This window comes from Saccopteryx leptura, chromosome 9 (assembly GCF_036850995.1).
Source record: "Saccopteryx leptura isolate mSacLep1 chromosome 9, mSacLep1_pri_phased_curated, whole genome shotgun sequence".
Lineage (NCBI taxonomy): Eukaryota > Metazoa > Chordata > Mammalia > Chiroptera > Emballonuridae > Saccopteryx > Saccopteryx leptura.
Window position 1 is genome coordinate 30,816,523 of NC_089511.1, and position 27,685 is coordinate 30,844,207.

Genomic DNA, 27,685 nt, shown 5'->3' on the forward strand with positions numbered 1-27,685 from the left:
CAGTTTAAATAGCAGACTTCTACAACTCAATAGCAAAAACAAACAAACATACAACCCCCCCATGACCCTATATAAAAATGGACAAAGGGCTTAAATAGACACTTCTCCAAAGAAGACATACTAATGGCCAACAGGTACATGTAAAGGTGATAAACAGCATTGATTATCAAGGAAATGAAAATCAAAACCACAATGAGATATCACCTCATACCTGTTAGGATGGCTATTACATTAAAAAAAAAGATAAGTGTTGGTAAAGATGTGGAGAAAGGAAACCCTTCTGCACTGTTGGTGAGAATGTAAATTGGTACAGCCACGATGGAAAACAGTAAACACTATGGAAAAAAGTAAAACTAGAACTATTCTCTGATCCAGCCTTCCCACTTGAGGATGTATATCCAAAAGAATTGAAGGCAGGATTGCAAAGAGGTTTCCGCACTCCCCAGGTTATTGTGGCATTACTCACAATAGCCAAGGTGAGAAAACAACCTAAATGTGCATTGATGGATGAATAAAGAAAAAACGTTGTATATGCATACAATGGAATATTATTCAGCCTTTAAAAAGAAGGGAGTCCTACCACTAGTGAGAATTTGGAGGACTCAGGAGGACTTTATGCTAAGTGAAAGAAGCTTGCCACAGGAGGACAAATATTGCATGATTCCTTTCATATGAAGCATCTAAACTAGACTTAGAGGAGCAGAGAACAGAATGCTGGTAGCCAGGGCTAGGAGCAGGGGGAAACAGGGAGGTGCTCAATGGGTAGAAAGTTTGTTATACAGGAATTCTAGCAATCTGCTGTACAAATATTGTGCCTGTAGTTAACAATACTATATTGTACACCAAAAATTTTGTCGAGGATTAGGTGTGTTAAGTACACACAAACTACTGCACAGAAAGTGACAAAGGGACATATTTGGAGGTGATGGGTATGTTTATTGCCTTGACTGTGGTGATGGTAACACAGGTCTATGCATATGTCCAAACTCATCACACTGTATGCATTAAATATGTGCAGGGTTTTTAAAAATATAGTGTGGTGGTTACGGGGGGGAAGGGGAGGGGGAAGGACACAAAGAAAACTAGATAGAAGGTGACAGAGGACAATCTGACTTTGGGTGATGGGTATGCAACATAATTGAATGACAAGATAACCTGGACATGTTTTCTTTGAATATATATATACTCTGATTTATTGATGTCACCCCATTAAAATTAATAAAAATTTATTTATAAAAATAAAACCAATTATACCTTAATAACACTTTTAAAAAATAGAGGGGTTCACCTCCTATGCAAGCAGCTAGGCTGGGCCTAACCCTGACAAGTTCTGGGAGCCAGTTCTGGGTGGTACTTCCTGTTGCAGAGGCCTGCCAGCCAGCAGCTGGGACTCAGCTTGTCCCCAGAGGACACGCACTTCTCTGAACAATGTCGGGAAAGGAAACCAACCTCAAAGGCTCTCAGGGGTTTTCTGGCCATTTTTGGCTGTGAAGGGGGAGGGGAGAGGTTGGTATGGCCCCCTGGGGCAGGGTGACAGGCCCAGGTTTGGAAGGCCCACAGTATAATAATGGTCATTATAATGAAATGCTGTTACATGTCCACAGCTGTATTGTGCATTACCTTGAATTCATTTTAAAAAAATGTTTATTTTATTGATTTTAGAGAGAGAGAGAGAGAGAGAGAGGGAGAGAGAGAGAGAGAGAGAGAGAGAGAGAGAGAGAGAGGACACCAATCTGTTCCTGCATGTGCCCTCACCAGAGATCAAACTGGCAACCTCTGTACCTTCAGATGATGCTCTAACCAACTGAGCCCTCTGGCCAGGGCCTACCCTGAATTCTTTAAGTAGGCATTCTTTTTTTTGGACAGCTTTATTAAGATATAATTTACAACCCACGCATTTCACCCATATACAGTTCAATGGCTTTTAGTATATTCACAGAGATGTTTGATTTTCATTACAATCAGTCTTAGAACACTCCTCTCACTCCAAAGAGAAACCCTGTACCCCCTTAGTGATCTCCTTCCAACACCACCTTCCCCCAGTCCTGGGCAACTGCTACCTTTCTTTCTCTCTCTACAGATTTGCCCATTGTGGATATCCTAAAGGTAGATTGGATGGGGAAATTGGGAGGTCCATTGAGGATAACTGAGGGTAACTGACAAGCCCAAGGTCACACAGTTAAGGAAGTGAAAGACCTGGGACTTGAACCCAGATCTCCCTGTTCTCCAAGTACATATCATCACACTGCACCATGAAGCTTATTCTTCTTAATAACAGTATTAAATATAGCCCTTATGGTCGAATTGGGATGCTTTTTAAAATCTCCATTGTCTCATTTAATCCTTACAACTACCCTGGGAGGTAGGTACAGTTTTTATACCCATTTTGCAGAGAGTCAAACTGAGGTACTGAGGGGCTAATGGTCCAATGCATCATGGCTACTAGCCAATGGAAGAGGGTTATTGGAAAAAACAGGTGCATACCTGAGGACTGGTAAGGGACAGAGGATAGAAAATCAAAACAATGCTGATTAAAAGACTATTTTCTCAAAAAAAAAAAAAAAAGACTGTTTTTTCTTCGGTTATCCTCCCTCCCCCTTCTTTCTTTTTATATGAAAAGGAAAAGAAAGTTACCTCCACCCTTTGAGGTCACTTCCTGACCCATTTGTGAATCTCTGTGGATTGGTTACAAACTCAGTTCTCCCTGCCTGTATGCCTCCCATTAATGCCCATCAAGCTTTGGAAAAGAAACACTATTTTGCATTCAGTTTTTTCCACAACTGGGGTTATTCTTTTTATTTTATTTTGAATAACCAAGTTGAAGTCTGAGTAAACTAAAGAGATGAGGAGTCCCAAACACTTACTCTACTCATTGCACTGGATTCCATTAGCTGTTCACCTAAGGATAAAAAATGAGGCAAAAAAAAAAATATGGAAAAAGAAAATTGCTATTTACTATGACCATTATCTTACATACAATAAATATAAGATATCTGTATATAAGACATACAATAAATACAAGAAAACAAATATATAATTGATGTAAGTTTTTATTTTTATAACTTTTAATTCCAAAAATGCAGTAGGCTTGTGACCACAGATTCAAAGAGTTTTTTTTTCAATGAAAGCACATTCTACATGCTCTTTTCTTGCTTGATCCCAGGGGACTAAAGAAAACTCCAGCCAGAATTAGCATCTGTCTGGACAGAGAGAGGTGAGGAGCCAAGGTTTCCTATCACGGCCTCCAAAACTCTTGCTTGCACTCAGTCTCATTTTATCAGCAAGAGATTTAACATGCTTCCCTATACGTGCAGACTTCGTAATAATAAATTATGCACGCATACTGTTGTACTAATATACCACGTGCATTATATAATGTATCAAAATAAAAGTGTTAAAAGGATGAATGGAAATATAAGTTGAAGTTCTAAAAAAACAAGGTCAAGAAATATAATCCAGATTTAGCCATTATTCTTGGAAAATTGGCCCTATGAGCCTAAGTGATTGATGTTATAATAATAAGACTTTTCAAGATTTTTTTTTTTTTTTAAGTGAGAGGAGTGGAGGCAGAGATAGACTCCTGCATGAGTTCCGACCAGGAGCCACCCAGCAAGCCCACTAGGGGGTGATGCTCTGCCCATCTGGGGCATTGCTCCCTTCTGAGCTCTTGGTGCCTGAGGCGGAGGCTATGGAACCATCCTCAGCACCTGGGGCCAACTTTGCTTCAATGGAGCCATGGCTGCAGGAGAAGAAAAGAGAGAAGTGAGAGGGAGAGGGGTAGAGAAGCAGATGGGTGCTTCTCCTGTGTGCCCTGATCGGGAATTGAGCACAGGACATCTACATGCCAGGCCAACACTCTACCACTGAGCCAACCGGCCAGGGCCAAGATCTCTTTAAAAACCAGTGCAGTGAGTGATTTGGGGTGAATACCACTGGTACACCCCTGAGACAGGAGCAGTGAAAGATGAATCCATGGATTTTTCTAAAGCCAGTGAGTAAGTCCTGTGGCTTTGGATGTAACATTTTCAGTCACAGCAAATTCATAGATTTAAAAATGGAACTCAAGCAACTTAGGAGTAAAACGTGTTCTGTCTTATAGCTCTCTAGGTGACCCTAAAACTGGCTCTAGGCCCCACAAAGATATTTGTATCAAAGAGACATAAGAAAGCTCTGAATAACATTGCTTCATGAAAGCAGAGAATGGAAAAAAAGCAATATTTCTCTTAAAGAATATGTTACATCATACAGTATGTAGCTTGAAATAGGCATGGCTAGCTAAATGAATCAACTACCATCACCAGGTATTTGACTAAGTCCTCTATATGCTAAGAAGTTTATGAAGTAAGCCATAAAAATCTCAGTGGGAAATGGGAGCTCAATTACCTGGTAATCTACGTTCATTACAGCAAACATTTGGGCCGGCACTATTTTGATCCTGACAGATGGGGAAAATGAGTGAGAGTATTTAAGTGGCTTGCCCCAGCAGACAGTAAGAGGTGGTCGGACACCAGTGTAGCCCATTTCAAATTAGGGCCACGACCAGTCAATTCCGGGTGATTATGTGGATTATACTAAATGTATGTAAAGCATGTGTATGCAACAGGCGCTCCATAAATACTGCTCTACGTGGAAGTTTTCGCTCTATCTTGCAAGTGACTTCGCTTGCACTCCCGCTGCCTCGGTTTCTTTGCTGGAGTCTTCTGCCAGGCGGTGCTCACAGCGGCGGGCCGGGCCGGGCCGGGGTGGGGCGGGCCCGGGCGCAGGGGGCGGCCCGGCGGAGTCACGTGTCGCGCGGCCGCGGCTGAAGCAGAAGTAGCAGCGCCGGCGTCGGAGGGCGTGCGCGTTAGGAAGTGCCCGCAGCCCGGACGGCGGGGGGCTGCGCGGGGCACCGGGAGCTGGGACCCGCGGCGGGGGCACGGCCAGGTGGGTGGCGCGGCCTGACGGGAGCGCACGTGGGCGCCCGCAGATCTGAGCCCGGGGGGCCCGCGCCCGATGGGCTGCGTCCGGGAGGAACCTGCGCCCGGGCGCAGCGGGCGCGGGCAGAGGTGGGGAGCGGCGTCCGGGGTCCTGCCCGCTGTGCCCCGGGTCGGACGGGCGGTGACGGCAGGGGTCCGGGCTCGGCCGCCGGCCACTTCCTCACGCGAGGATGGAGTCACTTCTCCGGTCTGTGCTCGGGGGCAGCCCCGGCTTTGAATGGGAACCCGGAGGAAGCGGTGTGGCTAGCGGTCCGGGGGGCTGGGCAAGCGCTGGCGTTGACGTTCAGGGCTCCGGTGGCTGCGGGGTCCTGCGTGAGATTCGCAGTGTTTTTGGCCACCTCTGTGCCTAGGGCTCGTCTCCTGCGCGGGGCCGGGCCGGCACTTCCCTGTATTGCACAGGTGGTTGACGGTGGGTGGGTGGCCGCGCGGTACCACGAAGGTACAGCCCTCCCCCAAGGAGAGAGTCCCGAATAGTGTTCAGGGATTCATGGTCCCCTTTCTCACCCCGCGATTGTATGCATAATTATGTGTGTACGTCTGTGCGTTTTTCTGGTTATGTTTTGGAATCCCAAAGAGGTCATTACCCCCATAGGGGAAGAATTCGAGGGAAAGATGTGTTCCTTTTGGACTGGGACTTGGCGCCTCGACTCTGGTGGAGGCTGGGGAGAGACTCTTTAGCACCCTAGTCTTGAATGAGATTGAGAGAGTATGGTGGGGAGAGGGGGCTGACGTGGCTCAAGGGAAACAGGTGGCCTTTTCAGTAAACTTAATTTGAATTTCAGTTTCACCTGTGTGATCCTGGGCAGGTTTGAAGAACCTTTCTGAGCATTAGTTCTCTTCCCCTGCACACTGGGCTACACATCAGGGCTGTGTCTATGGAAAGGGTACCTGGCTAGTTTTTTTACCCTCTGGTACAGCATGGGGCTTGGGCCATCAACCTTAGCTGCAGTTCTTTAGGGAAGGTTTCGTGCCAGCTGCAGACACTTACCCTGTTACAAAGGTGTGTGCACCACGTGTGTATCGGCTCAGGGAGGATAACCATTGCAGCCTTCCTTGATGCTGAAATTGTCTAATGATGCTGCTGTCTCCCTTCCGCTGCTCACCCTCCCCACCACTCGACCTTGAGCGTTGAGCGTTTGAGGCTTTTCTGGAAGAGGTAGAGCAGGGACCCAAGTCAGTGCAAAACGGCCAGTGAGAAAACTTGAAAACAGATATTAGTTTAGAGAACAGTAACAACAACAACAACAACACACACACACACGTGCAAAAGAAAAGTTCATCTATTATGCCACCACTTGGATTAATATAAGTCGAGGCGTCCTTTCTCCCCTCTTCCACATTCCCCAGATGTAACTGCTCTCCCTGGATTTATAAGCGGACAGCCTTCTAGAAATGTAATTATCTTATACTTACCGGTTTGCAACTCTTTCTCTTCTCTATCATGACTTTTCCAGATCAAATCGCTTCTAAATCGTCCTTGTTCTTTCCAGTAGCTATGGTGCATTCTCTAAAGTGTGTATTTCATTATTTATTTACAGTCTTTCCCAACTGCTGCCACCCCCATTGAGGGGCAGTTGAGTTGTTTCCTGGGTGGTTTTCTTTCTTTCTGTTACAAGTGGTGCCTCCATGAACATCTTTGTGTATGTTTCTTTCTGCACATATGTGATTGTTGGATCAAAGCAGATACATGTTTTACTAGATGTTCACAGGTTGCCCTAAAAAAAAAAAAAAACTTGAGCCAAGTCGCACTTCTACCCTTAGTGACTGATACTGCCTGTTTCCTCCCATGAAAACATGTCTCCTGATGCTGCAGGGTGGGTGCTGGGTGCTGCAGCAATATCCCTCAGGCTGGACAAAAGAGGGTTACCTCAGGGATGCGACTGTGCTGATTTTTAACAGAGAGTTGTCTCGTGGGATTTTGTATAATATCCTGTACTGGCCTAGTATGTGCAGAAAGCTGTGAAGAGGAGAAAACTCCCTTGCTTTCTGGTGCTGGGTCCTTGTATCCCAGAAGTTTATTTCAAAGAGAAGGACGTGAAAAGTAGAATTGGTGAAACTTCTTATTGAATCTCAGCCATATTTGTTGTATATCTAATTTATACCGTAAGTCATTTTACAGAGTTACCCAGGCAAGATGAGAAACAGGAACAATAAAGAGATTTCAAGGCTATTTCATCTTTTTGAAAGCAGAAGCAAAATGAAAATTGCCTGTGATGGTTATTGCCCTCCCCTGGGGTCAAGGCCTCAGAGACCTCCTTGCCTTAGTTGGTGAGCATCCAACTCTGCAAGCCAGGGTGGATTTTGATGGTCGAGTCCAAGGATCTTGTGGCCATGAGGATTTCTTCCTGGTTCTTGGCCAGAGGCAGCACAAGAGACTTGATGTTTATGGTTGAGTTATTCCACTGGGCTTCTGAGCTGGAAGTAACCAGAATCCCAGGATGGTTAAGTCCAAGGTCCTCCCAAAGCCAGAATCAGAACTGAGGGCCCTAGTGCCTCCTGACTGGAGGGTTCCAGGCGTCCCCAAACTACGGCCCCACGGGCCGCATGCAGCCCCCTGAGGCCATTTATCCGGCCCCCCACTGCACTTCCGAAAGGGCCACCTCTTTCTTTGGTGGTCAGTGAGAGGAGCACTGTATGTGGCGGCCCTCCAAGGGTCTGAGGGACAGTGAACTGGCCCTCTGTGTAAAAAGTTTGGGGACCCCTGGGTGGAAGTGTTCAGACAGGCAGAGGCGGATTAATGGTGGGCGCATTGGGCATACTCCCTGGGCCCCGACTTCTGAAGGGCCCTGCAAACCTCAACTTTACACTTTTTTCTAATGACTCCAAGTTTGTTTTCATATGTGCAATTTTAACATTAATAGTATATGATATTTTCTTATTTATTTAAAAATATGGTTAACATGTATTTTTATTTTCCTTGGCGCTCTCTCTCTTTTTTAAGGGGCCCAATATTTTCTTTTTAAATTTTTTATATATATATATATTTTATTTAATTAATTGTGTTTACATAGATTCTAGGGTCACCCTGAATGCATCCCCCCTCCCCCATATTCCCCTCAACATCTCCCTTGCCCCCCTCTCCATAACGCCCTCCCCCCTTACCTTCAGGTTTATCCCATCCTATCATCCCCTTTCCCTCTGTCCTCTTTTCCTCTGGTCCCTTTAATCCCTCCTCTGTCTCAATTCCGTTCCTCGTTTCTCATTATTCCTTGGATTCCGCAAATGAGTGAGGTTATATGATATTTTTCTTTCTCTGCCTGGCTTATTTCACCCAACATAATAGTTTTCAGGTCCCTCCATATTGTTGCAAAAGGTAATATTTACTTCTTTTTTATGGCCCCATAGTATTCCCTAGTATATATGTACCACAGCTTTTTAATCCACTCATCCACTGATGGACACTTGGGCTGTTTCCAGATCTTCGCTATTGTGAACAATGCTGCCATAAACATGGGGGTGCATTTCTTTTTTTCAGTCAGTGATATGGTGTCCTTGGGATATATTCCTATAAGTGGGATGGCTGGGTCAAAGGGCAGTTCTATTTATAATTTTTTGAGGAATCTCCATACTGTTTTCCACAGTGGCTGCACCAGTCTGCATTCCCGCCAGCAGTGCAGGAGGGTTCCCCTTTCTCCACATCCTCGCCAGCACCTATCATGTGTTGTTTTGTTAATGAACGCCATTCTGACTGGTGTGAGGTGGTATCTCATTGTGGTTTTAATTTGCATTTCTCTAATGATTAGTGATGTTGAACATTTTTTCATCTGTCTATTGACCATCTGTATGTCCTCTTTGGAGAAGTGTCTATTCATTTCTTGTGCCCATTTTTTGATTGGATTGTTTGTCTTCCCGGTGTTGAGTTTTACAAGTTCTTTATAAATTTTGGTTATTAATTCCTTATCAGATGTATTGTTGAATATGTTCTCCCATTGTGTGGTTTGTCTTTTTATTCTGTTTATATTGTCTTTAGCTGTGCAAAAGCTTTTTAGTTTGATATAGTCCCATTTGTTTATTTGTTTATTTTATCTTTTTTTTTTTTTTTTTCTGAAGCTGGAAACAGGGAGAGACAGTCAGACAGACTCCCACATGCGCCCGACCGGGATCCACCCGGCACGCCCACCATGGGGCGAAGCTCTGCCCATCAGGGGGCGATGCTCTGCCCATCCTGGGCGTCGCCATGTTGCGACCAGAGCCACTCTAGCGCCTGAGGCAGAGGCCACAGAGCCATCCCCAGCGCCCGGGCCATCTTTGCTCCAATGGAGCCTTGGCTGCGGGAGGGGAAGAGAGAGACAGAGAGGAAAGTGCGGCGGAGGGGTGGAGAAGCAAATGGGTGCTTCTCCTATGTACCCTGGCCGGGAATTGAACCCGGGTCCTCTGCACGCTAGGCCGACGCTCTACCGCTGAGCCAACCGGCCAGGGCTATTTTGTCTTTTATTTCACTTGCCCATGGAGATAAATCAGCAAATATATTGCTGTGATAGATGTCGGTGAGCTTACTGCCTATGTTTTCTTCTAGGATGCTTATGGTTTCATGATTTACATTTAAGTCCTTTATCCATTTTGAGTTTATTTTTATGAATGGTGTAAGTTGATTGTCTACTTTCATTTTTTTTGCAGGTAGCTGTCCAATTTTCCCAACACCATTTGTTGAAGAAGCTGTCTTTACTCCATTGTATGCTCTTACCTCCTTTGTCAAATATCAATTGTCCATAAAGATGTGGGTTTATTTCTGGGGTCTCTGTTCTGTTCCATTGATCTATATGCCTGTTCTTATGCCAGTACCAGGCTGTTTTGAGTATAATGGCCTTGTAGTATAACTTGATATCAGGAAGTGTGATACCTCCCACTTTATTCTTCTTTTTTAAGATTGCTGAGGCTATTTGTGTTCTTTTTTGGTTCCATATAAATTTTTGGAATATGTGTTCTATATCTTTAAAGTATGTCATTGGTATTTTAATTGACATTGCATTGAATTTATAAATTGCTTTGGGTAATATAGACATTTTAATTATGTTTATTCTTCCTAACCATGAGCATGCTATATGCTTCCACTTGTTTGTGCCTTCCTTGATTTCTTTTATCAATGTTTTATAATTTTCTGAGTACAAGTCTTTAATCTCCTTGGTTAAATTTACTCCTAGGTACTTTATTTTTTTTGTTGCAATAGTGAAGGGGATTGTTTCCTTAATTTCTCTGACAGTTCATTGTTCGTGTATGAAAATGCCTCTGATTTCTGTGTATTAATTTTGTATCCTGCCACCTTGCTGAATTCATTTATTAGGTCCAGTAGGTTTTTGACTGAGACTTTAGGGTTTTCTATTTACAGTACCATATCATCCGCAAATAATAATAGTTTAAATACTTCTTTTCCAATTTGGATGCCTTTTATTTCTTCTTCTTGTCTGATTGCTGTAGCTAGGACTTCCAGTACAATGTTGAATAAGAGTGGTCAAAGGGGGCACCCCTGCCTTGTTCCTGATTTTAGGGGAATTGCTTTTAATTTTTGTCCATTAATTATGATGTTGGCTGTGGGTTTGTCATAGATGACCTTTATCATGTTGAGGTATGTTTCCTGTATTCCCACTTTGCTGAGAGTTTTGATTATAAATGGGTGCTGGATTTTATCAAATGCTTTTTCTGAATCTTGAAATTATCATGTAGTTTTTCTCCTTCCTTTTGTTTATGTGGTGAATCACATTAATTGATTTACCAATGTTGTACCATCCTTGCCTCCCCAGAATAAATCCCACTTGATCATGATGTATGATTTTTTTCATGTATTGCTGGATCTGGTTTGCTAATATATTCTTGAGGATTTTAGCATCTAAATTCATCAGGGATATTGGCCTATAATTTTCTTTCTTTGTGTTGTCTTTGCCTGGTTTTGGAATCAGAATTATGCTCACCTCATAAAAGGAACTTGGAAGTGTTCCTTCCTCTTGAATTTTTTGAAATAGCTTGAGAAGGATAGGAGTTAGTTCTTCTTTGAATATTTGGTAGAATTCACCAGTGAAGCCATCGGGCCCAGGGGTTTTGTTTTTTGGGAGCTTTTTGATATCTGTTTCGATCTCTTTTGTTGTAATCGGTCTGTTTAGCTTTTCTGATTCTTCCAGATTGATTTTTGGAAGATTATATGTTTCGAGGAATTTGTCTATTTCACCTAGGTTGTTTAATTTTTTGGCATACAGTTCTTCATAGTATTTTCTTACAATATTTTGTATTTCTGTTGTGTCAGTTGTTATTTCTCCATTCTCATTTCTAATTTTTTTATTTGAGTCCTCTCTCTTCTTGGTGAGTCTCGTTAAAGGTTCATTGATCTTGTTTACTCTTTCAAAGAACCAGCTCTTGGTTTCATTGATCATCTGTATTGTTTCTTTAGACTCTATGTCATTTATTTCTGCTCTGATCTTTATTATTTTTTTCCTTCTACTACCTCTGGGCCTTACTTGCTGTTCTTTTTCTAGTTCTTTTAGATGAAGGAGCTTTTTCAAGCTTCTTAAGGAATGCCTGTAGTGCTATGAACTTCCCTCTCAGGACTGCTTTTGCTGTGTCCCATAAATTTTGAGTTGTTGTATGTTCATTATCATTCATTTCTAGGAATTTTTTTATTTCTTCTTTGATTTCATTGTTAACCCATTCGTTATTTAATAACATGCTATTTACTTTCCATGTATTTGAGTATTTTTCAGTTTTTCTGTTGTGGTTGATTTCTAGTTTCATGCCATTGTAATCAGAAAAAATGCTTGATATGATTTCAGTCTTCTTAAGTTTGTTGAGACCACTTTTGTGCCCTAACATGTGGTCTATCCTAGAGAATGTACCATGAGCATTTGAAAAGAATGTATATTCTGCTGCCTTAGGGTGAAAGGTTCTAAAGATATCTGTTAAGTTGAGTTGATCTAGTGTGTCCTTTAAGTCTGCTGTTTCTTTGTTAATTTTCTTTCTTGAGGATCTATCTAGTGATGTTACTGGGGTATTGAAATCTCCTACTATTATAGTATTGCTGTTGATCTCGCCCTTTATATCTATCAAAGTCCACTTTATATATTTAGGTGCTCCTATATTAGGTGCGTAGATATTTATGATGGTTATATCTTCCTGTTGGATTGCTCCCTTTATCGTTATGTAATGACCTTCTTTTTCTCTTACTATAGCCTTGGTTTTAAAGTCCATTTTGTCTGATATAAGTATTGCTACCCCAGCTTTTTTTTCATTTCCATTTGCATGAAATATCTTTTCCATCCTCTTACCTTCAGTCTATGTGCATCTTTTGTTTTAAGGTGTGTCTCTTGTAGACAGCATATGTACGGGTCCTGTTTTCTTATCCAAGCAGCTACCATATGTCTTTTGATTGGATCATTTAATCCATTTACATTTAAGGTTATTATTGATATGTAGTTGTTTATTGCCATTTTATTCTTTAAAGCTGTATTCCTGTTTTGCTATATTCTTTTCCCACTTTGATCTGTTTACAACAGGCAAGGGGCCCAATATTTTCTTCTGCGGCCAGGGCCTCAATTGAACTTAATCCGCGTCTGCAGACAGGGTGTGCATTTTCTATTTTGCCCCCTCCTGCACATTGGCCTTGAAACCTGGAAGTGGGGGACACCGTAGTCAGAATGGTGAAGAGCTGCAGAGCTAGGACCATGTTCAAATCCTGTGTCTGCCACTTTTTAGCTGTGTAACCTTGGACAAGTCCTTTTAACTTCTCGCTAGAGAGGGACAGGGGCTGCCAAATGAGTTACTATCTGGTCAGATTCTGCCACGGATGCTGAATTCCATAAAGCAGGTGCTGAAGTAGCAGGGGCATGGGATCCACACCAGGGTTCCAGTCCTTGTGCTGCCACTTGTCTGCATGACCATCACCTATTAGGACTTGTTTTTACTTTCTGTATTTCTCATTGAGATTAATGAGATGAACTAGGTATGTGAGGTGCTGGCACCTGGGGCTGGCCAATAAACAGTTACTGAGTGAGACTGGCCCTGGGCACCTTGTTCCTCCCCTTGACCTGGAGTGGAGGCTGAAGAGGTGGGAGGCTTCTAGGCACACCCCCTTAGTCCTGCTGCATGGCCTTCGCTACAGCCTGGTCCTTTCTGCCTAGAGTGCTGTTCCCTCCTGCTTCATTTGTTTTTTTAAAGTTTGGATTCAGATGCCCTCTGTCCTAGAAGTGTTCTCTGAGTCCTCTAAGCTCCCAACCTTACGCCAGACTAGACTTGGGGACCCTTCCCACTGCTCCCTTGGTGCTCCCTTCCCAGCGTTGCTTCTGCTGTGCTGACTTCTTTCCATCAGAATCCTTGAGCTGGGGTTGTTCGCAAATGGACAGACAGGTGTAATTCATGCTCTTGTTCATCTCTGGCTGCCTGCATACCTGCAGAGTGCCTGTGGCTGGGAGGGTCCCCACCTCAACTTCTCTACATTTGCTTATTAGTCCTTAGCTTAGTACCTACCATGGAGCTGACACTTGATTAAGATGTTGACTGACTAATATTATCTGTGGCCTGCTAAATGCTGGGGGCTGTGTATACACTGTAGCTTTCAGTCCTTCCAGCACCCCTTCAGGGTGGTACCATTATCCCCATTTTACAGAAGAAGGAACTGAGGCCCCAAGTTTGAGCATCTTGGCAGGAGACTCTGGAGGAGTCAGAGCCCCCATAGAGGCCCAGGCAGCCCTCGCTGACCACCTGCCTCTCTACAGAGTAACAACTGTGGGCTCCTAAAGGGATTTGAAGGGAGGGGGGGAGATATGAACATACGCAGAACAAATGAGGGCCATAGATTTAGCAGTGGTTAAATTCCAGGAGCACTGACTTGGCTTCATTGTTTTAAGGGCCCAAGATACGCTATCTGATTTAATCCTCACAAGAACCTTTGGAGGTCCTTATAGTCTCTTTCCTCCTTTACAAGTGTGAAAATGAGGCCCAGGGGTCTTCCGTGACTCGGTATAGGGTCTGCAGCTAGTCAGCCTTCAGTTCAAGTCCCCTCTGAGTGGAAGGCAGCATGTGTTTGAACAGTTGGGAGGCAGAATTAGGGGTGGCAGTGTGCAGAGCAAGGGCTCAGGGAGGAACTGCAGGGTTGAAGAGAGGAATGATATGATTTCACTCTTGCTGTAAAAGCATTCCTCTGGTTACCGGTCTGTGAATTGTCTGTAGGAGGCAGGCAGAAGCAGGGAGTCCAGTGTTCATAGGTGCTTGGGATAATCCAAGGATAAGATCCTACGAACCCGTGAAGGGGCGAGACAGGTTGGATTCCGGGTGTGCTGACGGATTGGATGTGGTTGTGTGAAAGGGGCTGGACGATGGCTCCAAGATTTGGGTTCCTAGCGCCTCTCTGACGAACCAACTGTGTGCAGGAATGAGTGGCACTCAAGGTCGCCTGCTGGATGCTGAGCAGCATGCGAGGCGCTTGGCTGGTGACACTGCATTCCAAGCTTTCTAACTGTCCCAACACTCCCACTTTAGAAAGGATGACTCTGAGGCTTGGAGAGGTCACACAGCCTGTCCAGGCCTACACAGTCAGCAGGAACACTTACCAGGAATTGAACTTGAGACTGCTGGGCCCTGAGGTTTTCTGTCCTCTTGGCCCCATTTTTCATGCAGAGGTCTCTATGGACACATTGTGGAGTTTTGTTTTTTCCTTCTGTTCATTTAGGAAGTTTAAGGGGTGGTTAGAAATTTCAAGGCAGGATAGAAAGGGATGCTGGTGATGAGGGTTGGGGTGCTGAGAGGCAGCCTGGGCTGCTTTGACTATTCAAATATTCTATAGCATAAGAGTGTGTGTGGAGTGGGGGGGTTCATGGCCCGGCTGGGGTGATTTGGTTATTATTCAAAGCCTGGATAACGGTTAGATCACTGGGGTCAGGCAGGGGTCTCCGCCCACACGTCCACTTCCATTTAAACCTCTGTATGTCCTGTGTGGGCTCTGAGTGGTCAGCAACTTGCTGCCATTAGATCCTTCTCCTAAAACTCACCTTGATGGGCATGAGACAGGATTTTGGCTCTTGAAGCCCCAGCCCTGTTAACCCAATCCCCCTCGGTTAACTATAACCAACTCACTGGTTTATTCTGCCTTCCAGCCTCCTTGTCCCCTCACTCCTCCTCCTCCCGGGAGCAGCCAACAATGACCACCATGGTCAACGTGGACGCCCTTCCGGAATATGAGAAGAGTCAGATCAAGAGAGCCCTGGAACTGGGCACAGTGATGACCGTGTTCAGCTTCCGCAAGTCCACCCCGGAGCGCAGGACCGTCCAGGTGATCATGGAGACACGGCAGGTGGCCTGGAGTAAGACAGCCGACAAGATCGAGGGCTTCTGTGAGTACCTGCTGGGCGGGCCCGTGCATCTTCTCACCTCCCTGTCTTTACTTGTCACTGCGCTTGTTGGTTTGATACCTTGTTCTGTTCTTCTTCAGAGGGAGGTTTGGCCACTTTGTCTGGGTCTCTGCTGGGGTTTAGAGCAGGTGGGGGATATTCAGCCAATTTCTTTCATGTGACAGAGGCCTGTGTTGGCCAATCTGGCAGTGACCTTCAGATGGCTCACCTGGGCTGGCGGGGGTGCCCTCAGTCTGACAGCATCAGGGGTCATTTGGTTCCTGTTGCACGATCACAGTCTGTTCTGCCCTCTTTGGGGCTAATCGGCCACAGTTTGGAAACTCATAGCATGGTAGCCAGATCAATGTCTGTTTTATTTTACTGCACACCAGCATGGGAGGCCTTTACTTCAGCTCCATAGGGACAGAGAATGTTCTGGAGCTTTCAAATGAAGTTCTGTTCCTGGTAGAAGTGTCTTCTTTCCCCACCACCCTTAGATTGGGCAATTGGCTCAGTTCCTAAAGTTTCTAAGACTGTGTTTTAACAAACAGCGTAAGGAGACTTAAGCAATTTTCAGTTGCAGAGACTTGCTTTAATTTGAATTTTCTATGAACTACTTTTTTTTTTTTTTTTTTTTCATTTTTCTGAAGCTGGAAACAGGGAGAGACAGTCAGACAGACTCCCGCATGCGCCCGACCGGGATCCACCCGGCACGCCCACCATGGGGCGACGCTCTGCCCACCAGGGGGCGATGCTCTGCCCATCCTGGGCGTCGCCATGTTGCGACCAGAGCCACTCTAGCGCCTGAGGCAGAGGCCACAGAGCCATCCTCAGCGCCCGGGCCATCTTTGCTCCAATGGAGCCTTGGCTGCAGGAGGGGAAGAGAGAGACAGAGAGGAAAGTGCGGCGGAGGGGTGGAGAAGCAAATGGGCGCTTCCCCTGTGTGCCCTGGCCGGGAATCGAACCCGGGTCCTCCACACGCTAGGCCGACGCTCTACCGCTGAGCCAACCGGCCAGGGCCTATGAACTACTTTTTAATTAAAAAATTAAAATGTACACTTGGGGGGGAAGACCCCCCAAAACTCATAAATAAATGTCTCTCTCCCTCAGCCCTCAGCCCTCAGCCCGTGCTCCACAGGCACTCTCATTATCAAGCTCTTTGTCTTCCAGAAGCCCTCTGTGCTGGTGTGAGGTGTGTGCGTCGTGGTCACACACAGATGGAGATCTACGACATACACTTCTGCCCCTTGGTTGCTTTCTGGAAATTTAGTAATTATTTTGGAGGTGGTTTGTTATCCGCCCATTGATCCGCCATCTCCTTTCACGGCCACATAGCATTCTGGCTGCAGGGTGACAGTTTATCCCCAAGAGAGGGACATCTGAACTGCTTCCAGTCTTTTGCTATTAGCAGCAGCAACTAGACTTGCATTCTCCTTCTTTTTTGGTAGCAGCTTCACCAAGATACAGCTCAGTCCTTGACACACTGTATAATCCAGCACTTAAAATGAGATATTCAGTGGTTTTTAGTATGTTCAGATATGTGCAGCCACAGTCAATTTTAGAATGTGTTCATCACCTCACAAAGAAATCCTGACCCCGTTAGCCCTCTCCCTCTATTCCCCATCCTCCTCCCCTGCCCTACGCAACCCGCTCACCTACTTCCTGCCTCTCTAGATGCCCCTGTTCTGGATATTTCCTGTCAATAGAACTGTGGCCTTTTGCCTCTGGCTTCTTCCACTTGGCATAACTGTTTTCAAGGTTTGTCCATATTGTGGTGTGTATCCGTGCTTTATTCCTGTTTATGTCTGAATAATATTCCATCATGTGGATTTTTCCACGGTTTGTTTATCCATTCATCCATTGGTGGACATTTGGGTTGCTTCCACTTTTTGGTGAATAGAAACAGTGCTGCTGTGAACATTGGATGTACAAGTTTTTGTGCAGATGTCTGTTTTCATTTCTCTTAGGTGTCCCTAGGATTGTAACTGCTGGTTCATATGGCAACTCTGTGTGGAGTCATTTGAGGAACTGCCAGACTGTTTTCCAAGTGACTGCATTCCCACCAGCAGTGCCTGAGGGTTATCCTTGCGTTATTCTTCTATATGCACATACGGGTATATCCCAAGACAGCTTCCTAGGAGTGTGATTTCCGAGTTAAAGGGTATTTTGACTTTGGCAGTTTGACAGCACCCCATAAAAGCCCATGTGTATACTATAATGAGGTGCTGAACGTGGCCTTTCACAGGTAGGCTCAGGTAGCTTGGTGTAATTCTCCATGTGGTTTCTCTTGTTATGAGTGAGATTAAACAGCTTTCCAAAAGGTTGCTCCTGTCTTCAGAGCCAAGGAGGCCTCCGATGGCCCAGAGCCAGAAGCCCTGCTTTGAAAATGTGTAGAGGCAGCCAACTTTCCTCCCAATTTTGTTTGCTTTGGCCACACTCGACCTTCCAGGTGGCCCAGAAACCTGTTGCAGCTGGGGTGGGGCGGAGCCTGCAGGGGTACTGGCAGTAAATACAGGTGTGCCATGCTGAGAGTGGACTGTCCTTTCTTTTCTTGACCTGTCGGTCCTAAGCCTGGCCACGAGAAACACCTGGGGAGCTTTTACAAGGATAGGCTACTGGAACCTTCTCCTGAAGCTCACTCTGAGGGGCACCAGACAGGATTTTGGCTCCTGAAATCCATGTTCTGTAGTTCTCCCCTGTCGGTTAACTAAAAGCAGTTCTCCCTGGAGTGGCTGAGGATGGCCATCACTCACTGGGTGACCTGGGACGGAGTAATGTTGTTAATAGGCTCCCCAGGGGATCCTGGTAATTAGCTTGGTTTGATATATACTGTTCTACAGCCTCCCTCCCATCCATCCATCCATCCGTCCGTCCGTCCGTCCGTCCATCCATCCATCCATCCGTCCGTCCGTCTGTCCATCTATCTATCCATCTGTCCATCCCTCCGTTCATCCATCCTCCATCTTTCATTCTTCCATTCGTTCATCTTTCCTTCCACCCTTCCTTCTACCCTCCCTCCCTCCCTTCCTTCCTTCCTTCCTTCCTTCCTTCCATCCATCCATCCATCCATCCATCTTTCCTTCTGCCATTTCACCTTTCCTTCCACCATTCCATATTTGAATGCCTGCTCTGCCAGGCACTGCTCTAGGTACTGGAGACACAGCAGTAATTATTTTTTATTTTTATCTTTTATTCAGTGAGATGAAGGGAGGCAGAGACAGACTCCTGCATGAATCCTGACCGGGATCCACCCGGCAAGCCCACTAGGGGGCGATGTTCTGCCCATCTGGGGCATTGTTTTGTTGCTTAGCAACCAAGCTCTTCTTCGTGCCTGAGATGAGGTCATGGAGCCATCTTCAGTGGCCAAGGCCAACTTGCTCCAACTGAACCATGACTGCAGGAGGGGAAGAGAGAGAGAGAGAGAGAGAGAGAGAGAGAGAGAGAGAGAGAGATAGTTTGGTGAGAGGGGCGAGAGGGGGAGGGGTGGAGAAGCGGATGGTTGCTTCTCCTGTGTGACCTGACTGGGAATCAAATCCGGGACATCCACATGCCGGGCCAACACTCTACCACTGAGCCAACCAGCCAGGGGCCCACAGCAGTAATTAAATTAGATCCAGACCCTCCTGGAGCCCACATTGTATCTTTAAGAACAGCAGCATGCGGCTTGCCTTCCAGCACCATTCGATGCACTTTGCTGTGTGACCATGCAGAAGTTACATCTGATTTCTGAGTTTTAATTCTCTAATCTGTAGAATAGGAATAATATTGGTGTCCACCCTGCAAAGTCATAGCTGGGGATGAATAAAGGAGGACATAGGTCGGGGGTTTGGCATGACAAGGTAGTGTTCAGCCCGGGGCACTGCTGCCGTTACTGTTGCCGTTGTTCCTGCTAACCAGTGGCATCTAGCTTTCTGGGGTGGCAGAGTCTTCGTTTTTTTTTTAAACTTTATTTCTTCTTGCAGTAAAGTTTTATTTTTTAATTTATTTTATTTTATTTTATTTTTTACAGAGACAGAGTCAGAGAGAGGGATAGACAGGGACAGACAGACAGGAATGGAGAGATGAGAAGCATCAATCATTAGGTTTTCATTGAGATTTGCGACACCTTAGTTGTTCATTGATTGCTTTCTCATATGTGCCTTAACCGTGGGCCTTCAGCAGACCGAGTAACCCCTTGCTCGAACCAGCGACCTTGGATCCAAGCTGGTGAGCTTTTGCTCAAGCCAGATGAGCCCGCGCTCAAGCTGGCAACCTCGGGGTCTCGAACCTGGGTCCTTGGCATCCCAGTCCGACGCTCTATTCACTGCGCCACCGCCTGGTCAGGTGGGTGGCAGAGTCTTGCTTAGGTGTTTGGACTTTGATGTGCAGTGGGGAGCCACTGAAGGGTTTACCGAAGAGGGGCGATGTGACTACATTTGTGTTGTTGAACATGCTCTGCAGTTCTGTGTGAGGCGGCTGTGTTGGTGCTGTTTGTGAAGAGATGGGGAAAGAGCTTAGCCACACTGCTGCCCTGACCACGTTGAGAGAGCTGGCCTCTGGGCCCTGGGTGGGACTCGGGGGCCTGGATGGGGGCTTAGGGCCTGTTTCCAGCCTCCTGTTGTCAGTGCAATGTCTTGGTTTAATTTTTATGTATATGTATATTTTGTATATGTGGGAAATGTTGCACAGTTGGAGCAGAATGCAGGGAGGTCCCTTCCCACACCGTCTCCCCGAGAGTCTGTGATTCAGGATTCTGGAAGTGTTCCTGTGGTCTTTCTTTCCTCCTGGAGGACCAGCTGAGCAGACTCCAGGCACAAACCCTCCGGGTCCTCTTGAGTCTTGTTCATTCCTGAGGCCTGGAATGTGTTCCAGGAGCCACCTCGGTGCCACCTGCTTGTGGAGTCTGGGTTGCTGTAGGTGATAAGCCACGTTCAAGGGCTTGGATGGCGTCCATCCCTACTGAATAGACTTTTATCCTGAAATTTTCACTTACACTTCTCCATCTGCTTGTTTTGGCCAAGTTGTGGCTGCCCACGAATGAGGAATGCGCAGAAACAGAGCAGCTCTGTTTCCTTGGCATCAGGTCCTTGGCTTGCCTGTCTGATGATGATGGTGATGATGATGGTGGTGGTGGTGGTGGTGGCAGTCACCTCTAATAGAACATTACAGTGATCTTGAGAGCCAGGAATCATCCCCACTCTAGTTTTGAGGAAACTGAGTCCTGGGGTGACAAGGTGACATGCCCAAGGCCACACAGCCAGGAAGGGGCAGAACTACAGTTTGCTATCGTTCTAACTTCGGATGGTCTTTCTGTTCTATGTCGATTTCTCCTCCTCCACATCATCTCAGAGACATTTCAGTTCTGCCTGGGACAGAGAAGCGCCCTGCTGGGGACCCAAGAATCACAGCTTTGTTCAGATTTAGTCCCCACTGGAGGGAAATGCAGCCATTCCTGAGGCGTGCAGGGGACACGTTGTGCCAGGTGTGGAAGGCACCATGAGGAAGGAGGCTCTAGAGGTGCCCGGTGAGTGGGGAGGCAGACGAGCCCGGGCAGACCATGCATGCACGCAGCTGCGTGGACGAGGGCGAACAGAGCCGGGCGTGACATGGGGTTGTGCTGCATCTCAGCGAGTTCTGAAATGCATCCTGAGGCTTCTTATCTGTTTAAAAAAATAAAAAGAATATTTTCGAAAGTTGTTATTTTATCAAAATGTCTTCAAAATAGTAAAAATGAGATGTTTCTCAGTGGCATCTCCTAAGAAGAAATCCACTCTGTGAAAGGGGTCCCCAGTTCCTCCAGCCCAGCATCCTTCAGAAATAAGATGCAGCCACTGTCCCCAGTGGCTGTGCACTTACTTAGATTTCAATGATAGACGTGCAGCTGTGGCCTACAGCAGCGTAGACCCTGGAGCCCATGTGCCTGGGTTCACACGCCAGTCCTGTCACGTGGTTGGGATGCGACTTTGGACCACTCATGTCCCCTCTTGTGCCACCATTTCCACATCTGTAAAATGAGGGTAATAAAAGAACCTGTCTCCCTAGGCTCGGGTAAGGGTTAAATGAAGTACTACATGTCACCTGCTTTCAACAGGGCTGGGCCCACAGGAGGTAGGGGCTCAAGTACTTGCTGCTCTTGTCATCATCATTGTCATCGTCATCATTATCCCATCCAAGTACTAACCAGGCCCGACCCTGCTTAGCTTCCGAGATCAGATGAGATCAGGCGCGTTCAGGGTGGTATGGCCGTAGATCGTCGTCATTATCAAACATAAAGGGAAATGGCGCTGTAGAAAGGATGAGATAAATGTGAGCGCTCCCATCTGCACTGACTTGCTTTACTGCACCCGGTGGGCTGTCCAGCTCCCCCTGTGGGATATGTATTCTCCACGTTGGAGCTGGTGTGAAAATAGAACTGTTTTTTATTCCTGACCCTGAGACAGGCCTACTTGTGTGCTGGACAGTTGAGGAATTGGTTTCTGTGGTTATTCAAGGATTGTCCTCTGTCCTGGGTGACAATCACTTGATGTTCTTAGAATTTGTTCCTTGGTTGATTTCGCAGATATGTGAAGGGGACTTGGTGTGTGTCAGGAATTACGCTGTCACTGGGGATAAGGTAAACAGGACAGTGGCGATCCCTAGAAGAGGAGTTTCTGGTCTCATAGGAAAGATAGTTAATCACTCAATCATTTTGGATTGTGATGGACGTCAGGGAGGAAGGAAAAGGGGCACTGTGACAAAGAGGAGCCAGTGAGGAGCAGTTTTACTAGGGCAGGCGTACGAGAAACCTCTCTGTGAAGGGACCATTGAGTTGAGACTTGAAGGATGAGAAGGAGAGAGCCGCGGGAAGCTCTGGGGAGAGAGTATTCCAGGCAGAGGGCACGGCTATAAAGCATCTATATTAGAGTAGCTGACTCCAGCGACACATGACTTATTATTTTTTAAAAAAAAATATTTTATTTATTGATTTTTTAGAGAGAGAGGAGTGAGAGAGAGAGAGAGAAGGGGGAGGAGCAGGAAGCTTCGACTCCCATATGTGCCTTGACCGGGCAAGCCCAAGGTTTTGAACCGGTGACCTCAGTGTTCCCACTGCGCCACCACAGGTCAGGCTGACACATGACTTATTGATGTGATACAACTTTATCACTCAGGTAATGATCCAGTGGGGTCGGGGGGTGGGGCTTTGCTGTCTGGTGGCATCACTGTCCCCTAAGGCACCTGAGGCCACATCCAGACCCTTGTCCAGGGAGCATGTGGGGGAAGAGGGAGAGGAGGAGATGCCTTAGGAGGGTTTTATGAGACGGTCCCGGAAGGTAGAAGATAGCCTACCTTCCACTGAGCAGAACTGGGCCAGTGTAAGTGAGCTCTCTTCTGGTTGTGGAACTAGGGGAGGGGGGAGCTGGGAGAAGGTCTCCTGTGGTGCACCCTTTTGGAAAGATTGTCCCCATCGCCCCCATCTACCTTAGCGTGCATTTTTGCATATCAGGCTAGCAAAGTGATGGGTCGTGTTTTGTCCTGGAAGGGAATTAAGTGCTGTTTGAAGTGGAAGCCAGAGATCCTGGGGGCAACTTTCCTGTCCCCTGGCAGTGCCTGACCTCGGAGCCTGTCTGCTCTGCTCCCCAGGGAGGGTGCCCAGCCCCTAGCCTGGCTGGCCCACAATGGATGCTCACAAGCACACAGTCAGCGGGTGAGCCAGGGAGAGGACCTGGCTGCCCTCTCCGCCTCTGCCCCCCTTTCTCGCCAGAAACAGAAGTATCTAGGGTTAAAGAGAGGACATCTTTGTGACAACTTCCTTTTTAACTATACACTACGGTTCTGGTCTTGGCCCTGAACTTACTGGCTGCATGACCCTAGGCAATCTATCCAGCCTCTTAGCCTCTTTGTGCCTCAGTTTACTCATCTGGGAGATGGGGCGACAGCAGAGCTACCCTGTAGGACCTTGGGCACATGAAGTTTGTAAGCGCATGTAGCATGTACTTGACAGGGTGCCTACTGCTCTGGCCAGCCCGATGGCCGTCAGCCTGCGTTTGTGGGCACCCGGAGGGGCGGCGTAGCCCACGTGTGTGGGGGCTTCCTCCTCCTGCTGTCCTGTGGCACGGGGAAAGGGTCCGACTGCGGGTAAGGAGCTTTGGATTTCAGCAAGAGGTGCAGGCAGGCAGCTCAGCTTGCTTTTCCCCTCCTGTGAGTCGGGGGAGGCCTGGCCTTGGCAGGAGGAGTGTCAAGAGGGCAGTGGTGACAGTTTGTAAACAGTCGGCGATGATGCCAGTTTAGGGCACAAGAGGCCTCTGCCACTTAGGCACCCTTAGGAAGAAGCTGTGAGATGCTGCTTTCATCTTACATGAGCTGTGCTGGTTGAGGAGGGAGGGGGGGAGTGCAGCATCCGTGTGAAGAGAATTCTGTTCTGACAAAGAAAAACATGGGAACTTACTCATTTGTAGGGTGGAGACTAGCAAAGATAGAGTGAGCACAGCCTAGCAGACAGCAAACACGGCAGGATAAGACCCACAGGACTCACTGGGAGTCGCCAGTCTCAGGACAGGGGTCCCGCTGGCCAAGTGTCCCCTCTCTACCTTGCTCAGCCAGTCCAGGCCACTCCTGGCCTGCTGCCACCAGCCCCTGCTGATGGGAGCAGCCCCTTACCCCCACCCCCATGCTGGCCTGGGGACTGGTGGGAGGAGGACCTGTGTCCCTGGGGAGGCACCGGGGACCCAGGTTGGGGTGGCCAAGGGTGAACGTTATGCCGATTTCCTGTTTTAGGCAGTTCTGAGCTGGCCTCTGACCTTGTTTTATTTCCCCTCATTAAAACAACTTCTAGTTTTTTCTCATTGTCGAAGTAACATGTATTCATCAGTAGAAACATTTTTAGCTACAACTGGGTGAGGGTAACCACCCCTTCACTCGCTCTTCCCTGGGGAGTGTGTATTAACGCTTGGTGCACACCCAGATCTGGTTTTTGGTTTATAATTTTTTGCAAGACCTAGATCCATTTTCACAAAATGTAGTCCTTTCATAATACTCTTTGGTAGTAGACCCGTTTTATTTTGTGCTACATTGTGACCATGTTTTATTATTATTGTGAATTATGTTAGACATTGATGTGGGTGTAGAGACCAAGGTGACAAACACCCATGTACTTGAGAGCAAGTCTTCTAGGGTCTGACTGCCTGGGTTCAGGTCTTGGCCCTGCCACTTGCAGTGTGTGTGACTGTGCTCAGGTTATCTAGCTTCTCATGTACCCCTCTGTAAAGTGGGCAGTGGTGGTGCCTTCCCACTGGATTCTTATGAGGATTAGGTGAGCTAATACATAGCACACTTAGAGTAGTGCCTCCAAGTATCCCCAAGCACTCAGTAAGGGTTAGCTGCTATTGCTATTATTATTGTTGTAACTGTTGTTATTTCTCTATACTCCGTATTAGGCAAAATAAAGGTGCCCCCCCAACCCCCAGAGATGTCCGTATCCTAAGCTCCAGAACTTATGACTCTCTTGCATTAGTGGTAAAAGGCTCGTTGCAGATGTGTTCAAAGACCTTTAGCCTGACCAGGCTGTGGCGCAGTGGATAGAGCGTCGGACTGGGATGCGGAAGGACCCAGGTTTGAGACCCCGAGGTTACCAGCTTGAGCGCAGGCTCATCTGGTTTGAGCAAAAGCTCACCAGCTTGGACCCAAGGTCGCTGGCTTGAGCAAGGGGTTACTTGGTCTGCTGAAAGCCCGCAGTCAAGGCACATATGAGAAAGCAATCAATGAACAACTAAGGTGTCACACGAAAAACTGATGATTGATGCTTCTCATCTCTCTCCGTTCCTGTCTGTCTGTCCCTATCTATCCCTCTCTCTGTAAAAAAAAAAAAAAAAAAAAAAAAAAAAAAAGACCTTGAGATGGGGAGTCATTCTGGAGTATCTCATTGGGCCCGATGTAATCACAAGGGTCCTTATGAGTGGAAGAGGGAGACAGGAGGGTCAGACTCTGAGAAGGAGATGAGAGGACAGAAGCAGAGGTCGGAGTGATGGCATCAATGGCTTTGAAGGAGGAAGGTGTCCATAAGCCAAGGGCTGCTGGCCGCCTGCAGCAGCTGGGCAGGGCAAGGAAATGGAGCACTGATGACAACTTGATTTTAACCCAGTGAGAGACCCATTTTGGATTTTGAGCTCCAGAACCATAAGATACTACATTTGTGTTGTCCTAAACCATTGCATTTGTAGTGATGTGTATAACAGCCACAGGAAATGAATACGCCCTCCTAACCAAGTTAGACAAATCATTTGCTTTGGGCTTTTTTGTTTTTAAGAAATAAATTAAATTTATAAATATTGCTAAGTCTGTCCTCATATAAACCTCTCCTTCCCTAGAGAAATCAGTATCATGTGATAATTACTATTCCCATGCATATGCTTTTTTACATTTATTTTAGATATTTTATTCTGTAATTAGTATAGAATGTATTATTTGTGAGGTATCCATATCGATATTGGTAGTGTTTTTAACTGTTGTTAGTAGACTCAGAGTACACCTTGAAAAAATCACCTGTCCTTTAATTATTTATTTATTTTAGACTTTATTTATTGACTTTTAGATGGGGTTGGGGGGAGAAGCGGGAAGCATCAACTCGTAGTAGTTGCTTCCCATATGTGTCTTGAGCAGGCAAGCTCGGGGTTTTGAACCTGTGATCTCAGCGTTCCTGGTTGATGCTTTATTCACTGCGCCACCCCATCACCTGTCCTTTTGATTGTGGACACTTAGAGTTGTTTCCAATTGTGAAAAACTTTCCATTCTAAGTATTTTTTGAAATGGCTATAGTTTCCTGCCTTATTTTTATTTATTTTTTAACCAGTCTTCTATTTTTGGATACTACATAGTTTACTGTTTGGCTGTGTCAAACTTGGATCCTGGGAACATTTTCATAGCTAACTCTTAGGCACGTCCCTGGTAATTGCAATAGGATACGTTTCTAAGAGAATTTCTGGGAGGAAGGAAAGGCTGGGTCATGGGGCTCAGGGCACAGAGTGTTCAGTTGTCCCCAGGACAGCTGCACCGACTCCTGTCACTCTCCACCCTTGCTCGCACCTGGGTGGCGTCTGTCAGCTTTTCCGTCTGTTACAGATACCAGATTCTTCAGCAAATGAAGGGTCCTGTGAGTGTAGTTTGTGCTTTCTTTTCCTCCTGGTTCGGGTTTATTCTGTTCCAGGCTCGAAATCAAGAGCTCGATTCCCCTAAAGACTTGTGGCTTTCACCGTGACATCAGCACGGCCACCTGGGCTGGGGGTAGGAGAACTCGCGTGCTCGTACTGGGGCCTGCGGCTGCTGGTCTGTCCTCATTTCATCCCCACATGTGAAGTTGATATTGATGAGAAACTTGATGTGGAGGGAAGCCTGGGAACTTTCTGAGGTTGACAGCTGGGATTTAGTTCAGTGTATCTGACTGCTCAGCTCATGTGTGAGTAGAACAGCTGGCTTCTAGGATATGAAATGAGTATCATTTTCTTTTCTTAAGAACAAGGCTTTTAATGACCTTCCATTTGGTCATCAAAAAATGTATGGCTGCACCAAGTTGCTGACCAGAGTTAGGTCTGGAATGAAAAGATTGGACTCAAGTTCTTTGAGGCAAGTGGTATCTTGTCTCTGTATGTCCAGGCACTGAGTACCCCTGGAGGTGCTCAGTAAATGTGTGCTGTTGAGCTCTCTCTCTCTCTCTCTCTTTTTTTTACAGAAACAGAGAGAGAGAGGGATAGATAGAGACAGACAGACAGGAACGGAGAGAGATGAGAAGCATCAATTATCAGTTTTTCGTTGCGACACCTTAGTTGTTCATTGATTGCTTTCTCATATGTGCCTTGACCGTGGGCCTTCAGCAGACCGAGTGACCCCTTGCTGGAGCCAGCAACCTTGGGTCCAAGCTGGTGAGCTTTTGCTCAAACCAGATGAGCCTGCGCTCAAGCTGGTGACCTTGGGGTCTTGAACCTGGGTCCTTCCACGTCCCAGTTCGACACTATCCACTGCGCCACTGCCTGGTCAGGCCTCTCTCTCTCTTTTTTAAGGAGGAATTCTACTTTCTGTCTCTGTAGATTTGCTCATTCTGGATATTTCATATAAATGGAATCATACAATGTGTAGCCTTTTGCATCTCACTTGTTTTATCTAATATAGTTTCGCTAAGGTTCATCCATGTTGTAGCATGTATGAGTACAGTACTTTATTACTTAAAAAAATTTTTTTTTAGCCTGATCAGGTGGTGGCACAGTGGATAGAACATCGGACTGGGATGTGGAGTACCCAGGTTTGAGACCCCAAGGTCACCAGCTTGAGTGCGGGCTCATCTGGTTTGAGCAAGGCTCACTAGCTTGAGCCCAAGGTCGCTGGCTCGAGCAAGGGGTCACTCGGTCTGCTTGTAGCCCCCCGGGCAAGGTACATATGAGAAATCAATCAATGAAC

General features: G+C 46.4%; 1 protein-coding gene across 1 annotated transcript in view; it reads left to right on the forward strand.

Moving 5' to 3' along the window:
• Positions 1–4,795: 4,795 nt before the first annotated feature.
• The window catches only part of PLCG2 (phospholipase C gamma 2), a 171,275-nt gene continuing 148,385 nt past the window's right edge, over positions 4,796–27,685 (forward strand). Inside the window, exons 1-2 of the mRNA XM_066348717.1 lie at positions 4,796–4,923; positions 15,050–15,286. Coding sequence (XP_066204814.1) covers positions 15,094–15,286 — 193 coding nt within the window. The 5' untranslated portion in view covers positions 4,796–4,923; positions 15,050–15,093. The remainder of the gene's footprint in view (positions 4,924–15,049; positions 15,287–27,685) is intronic.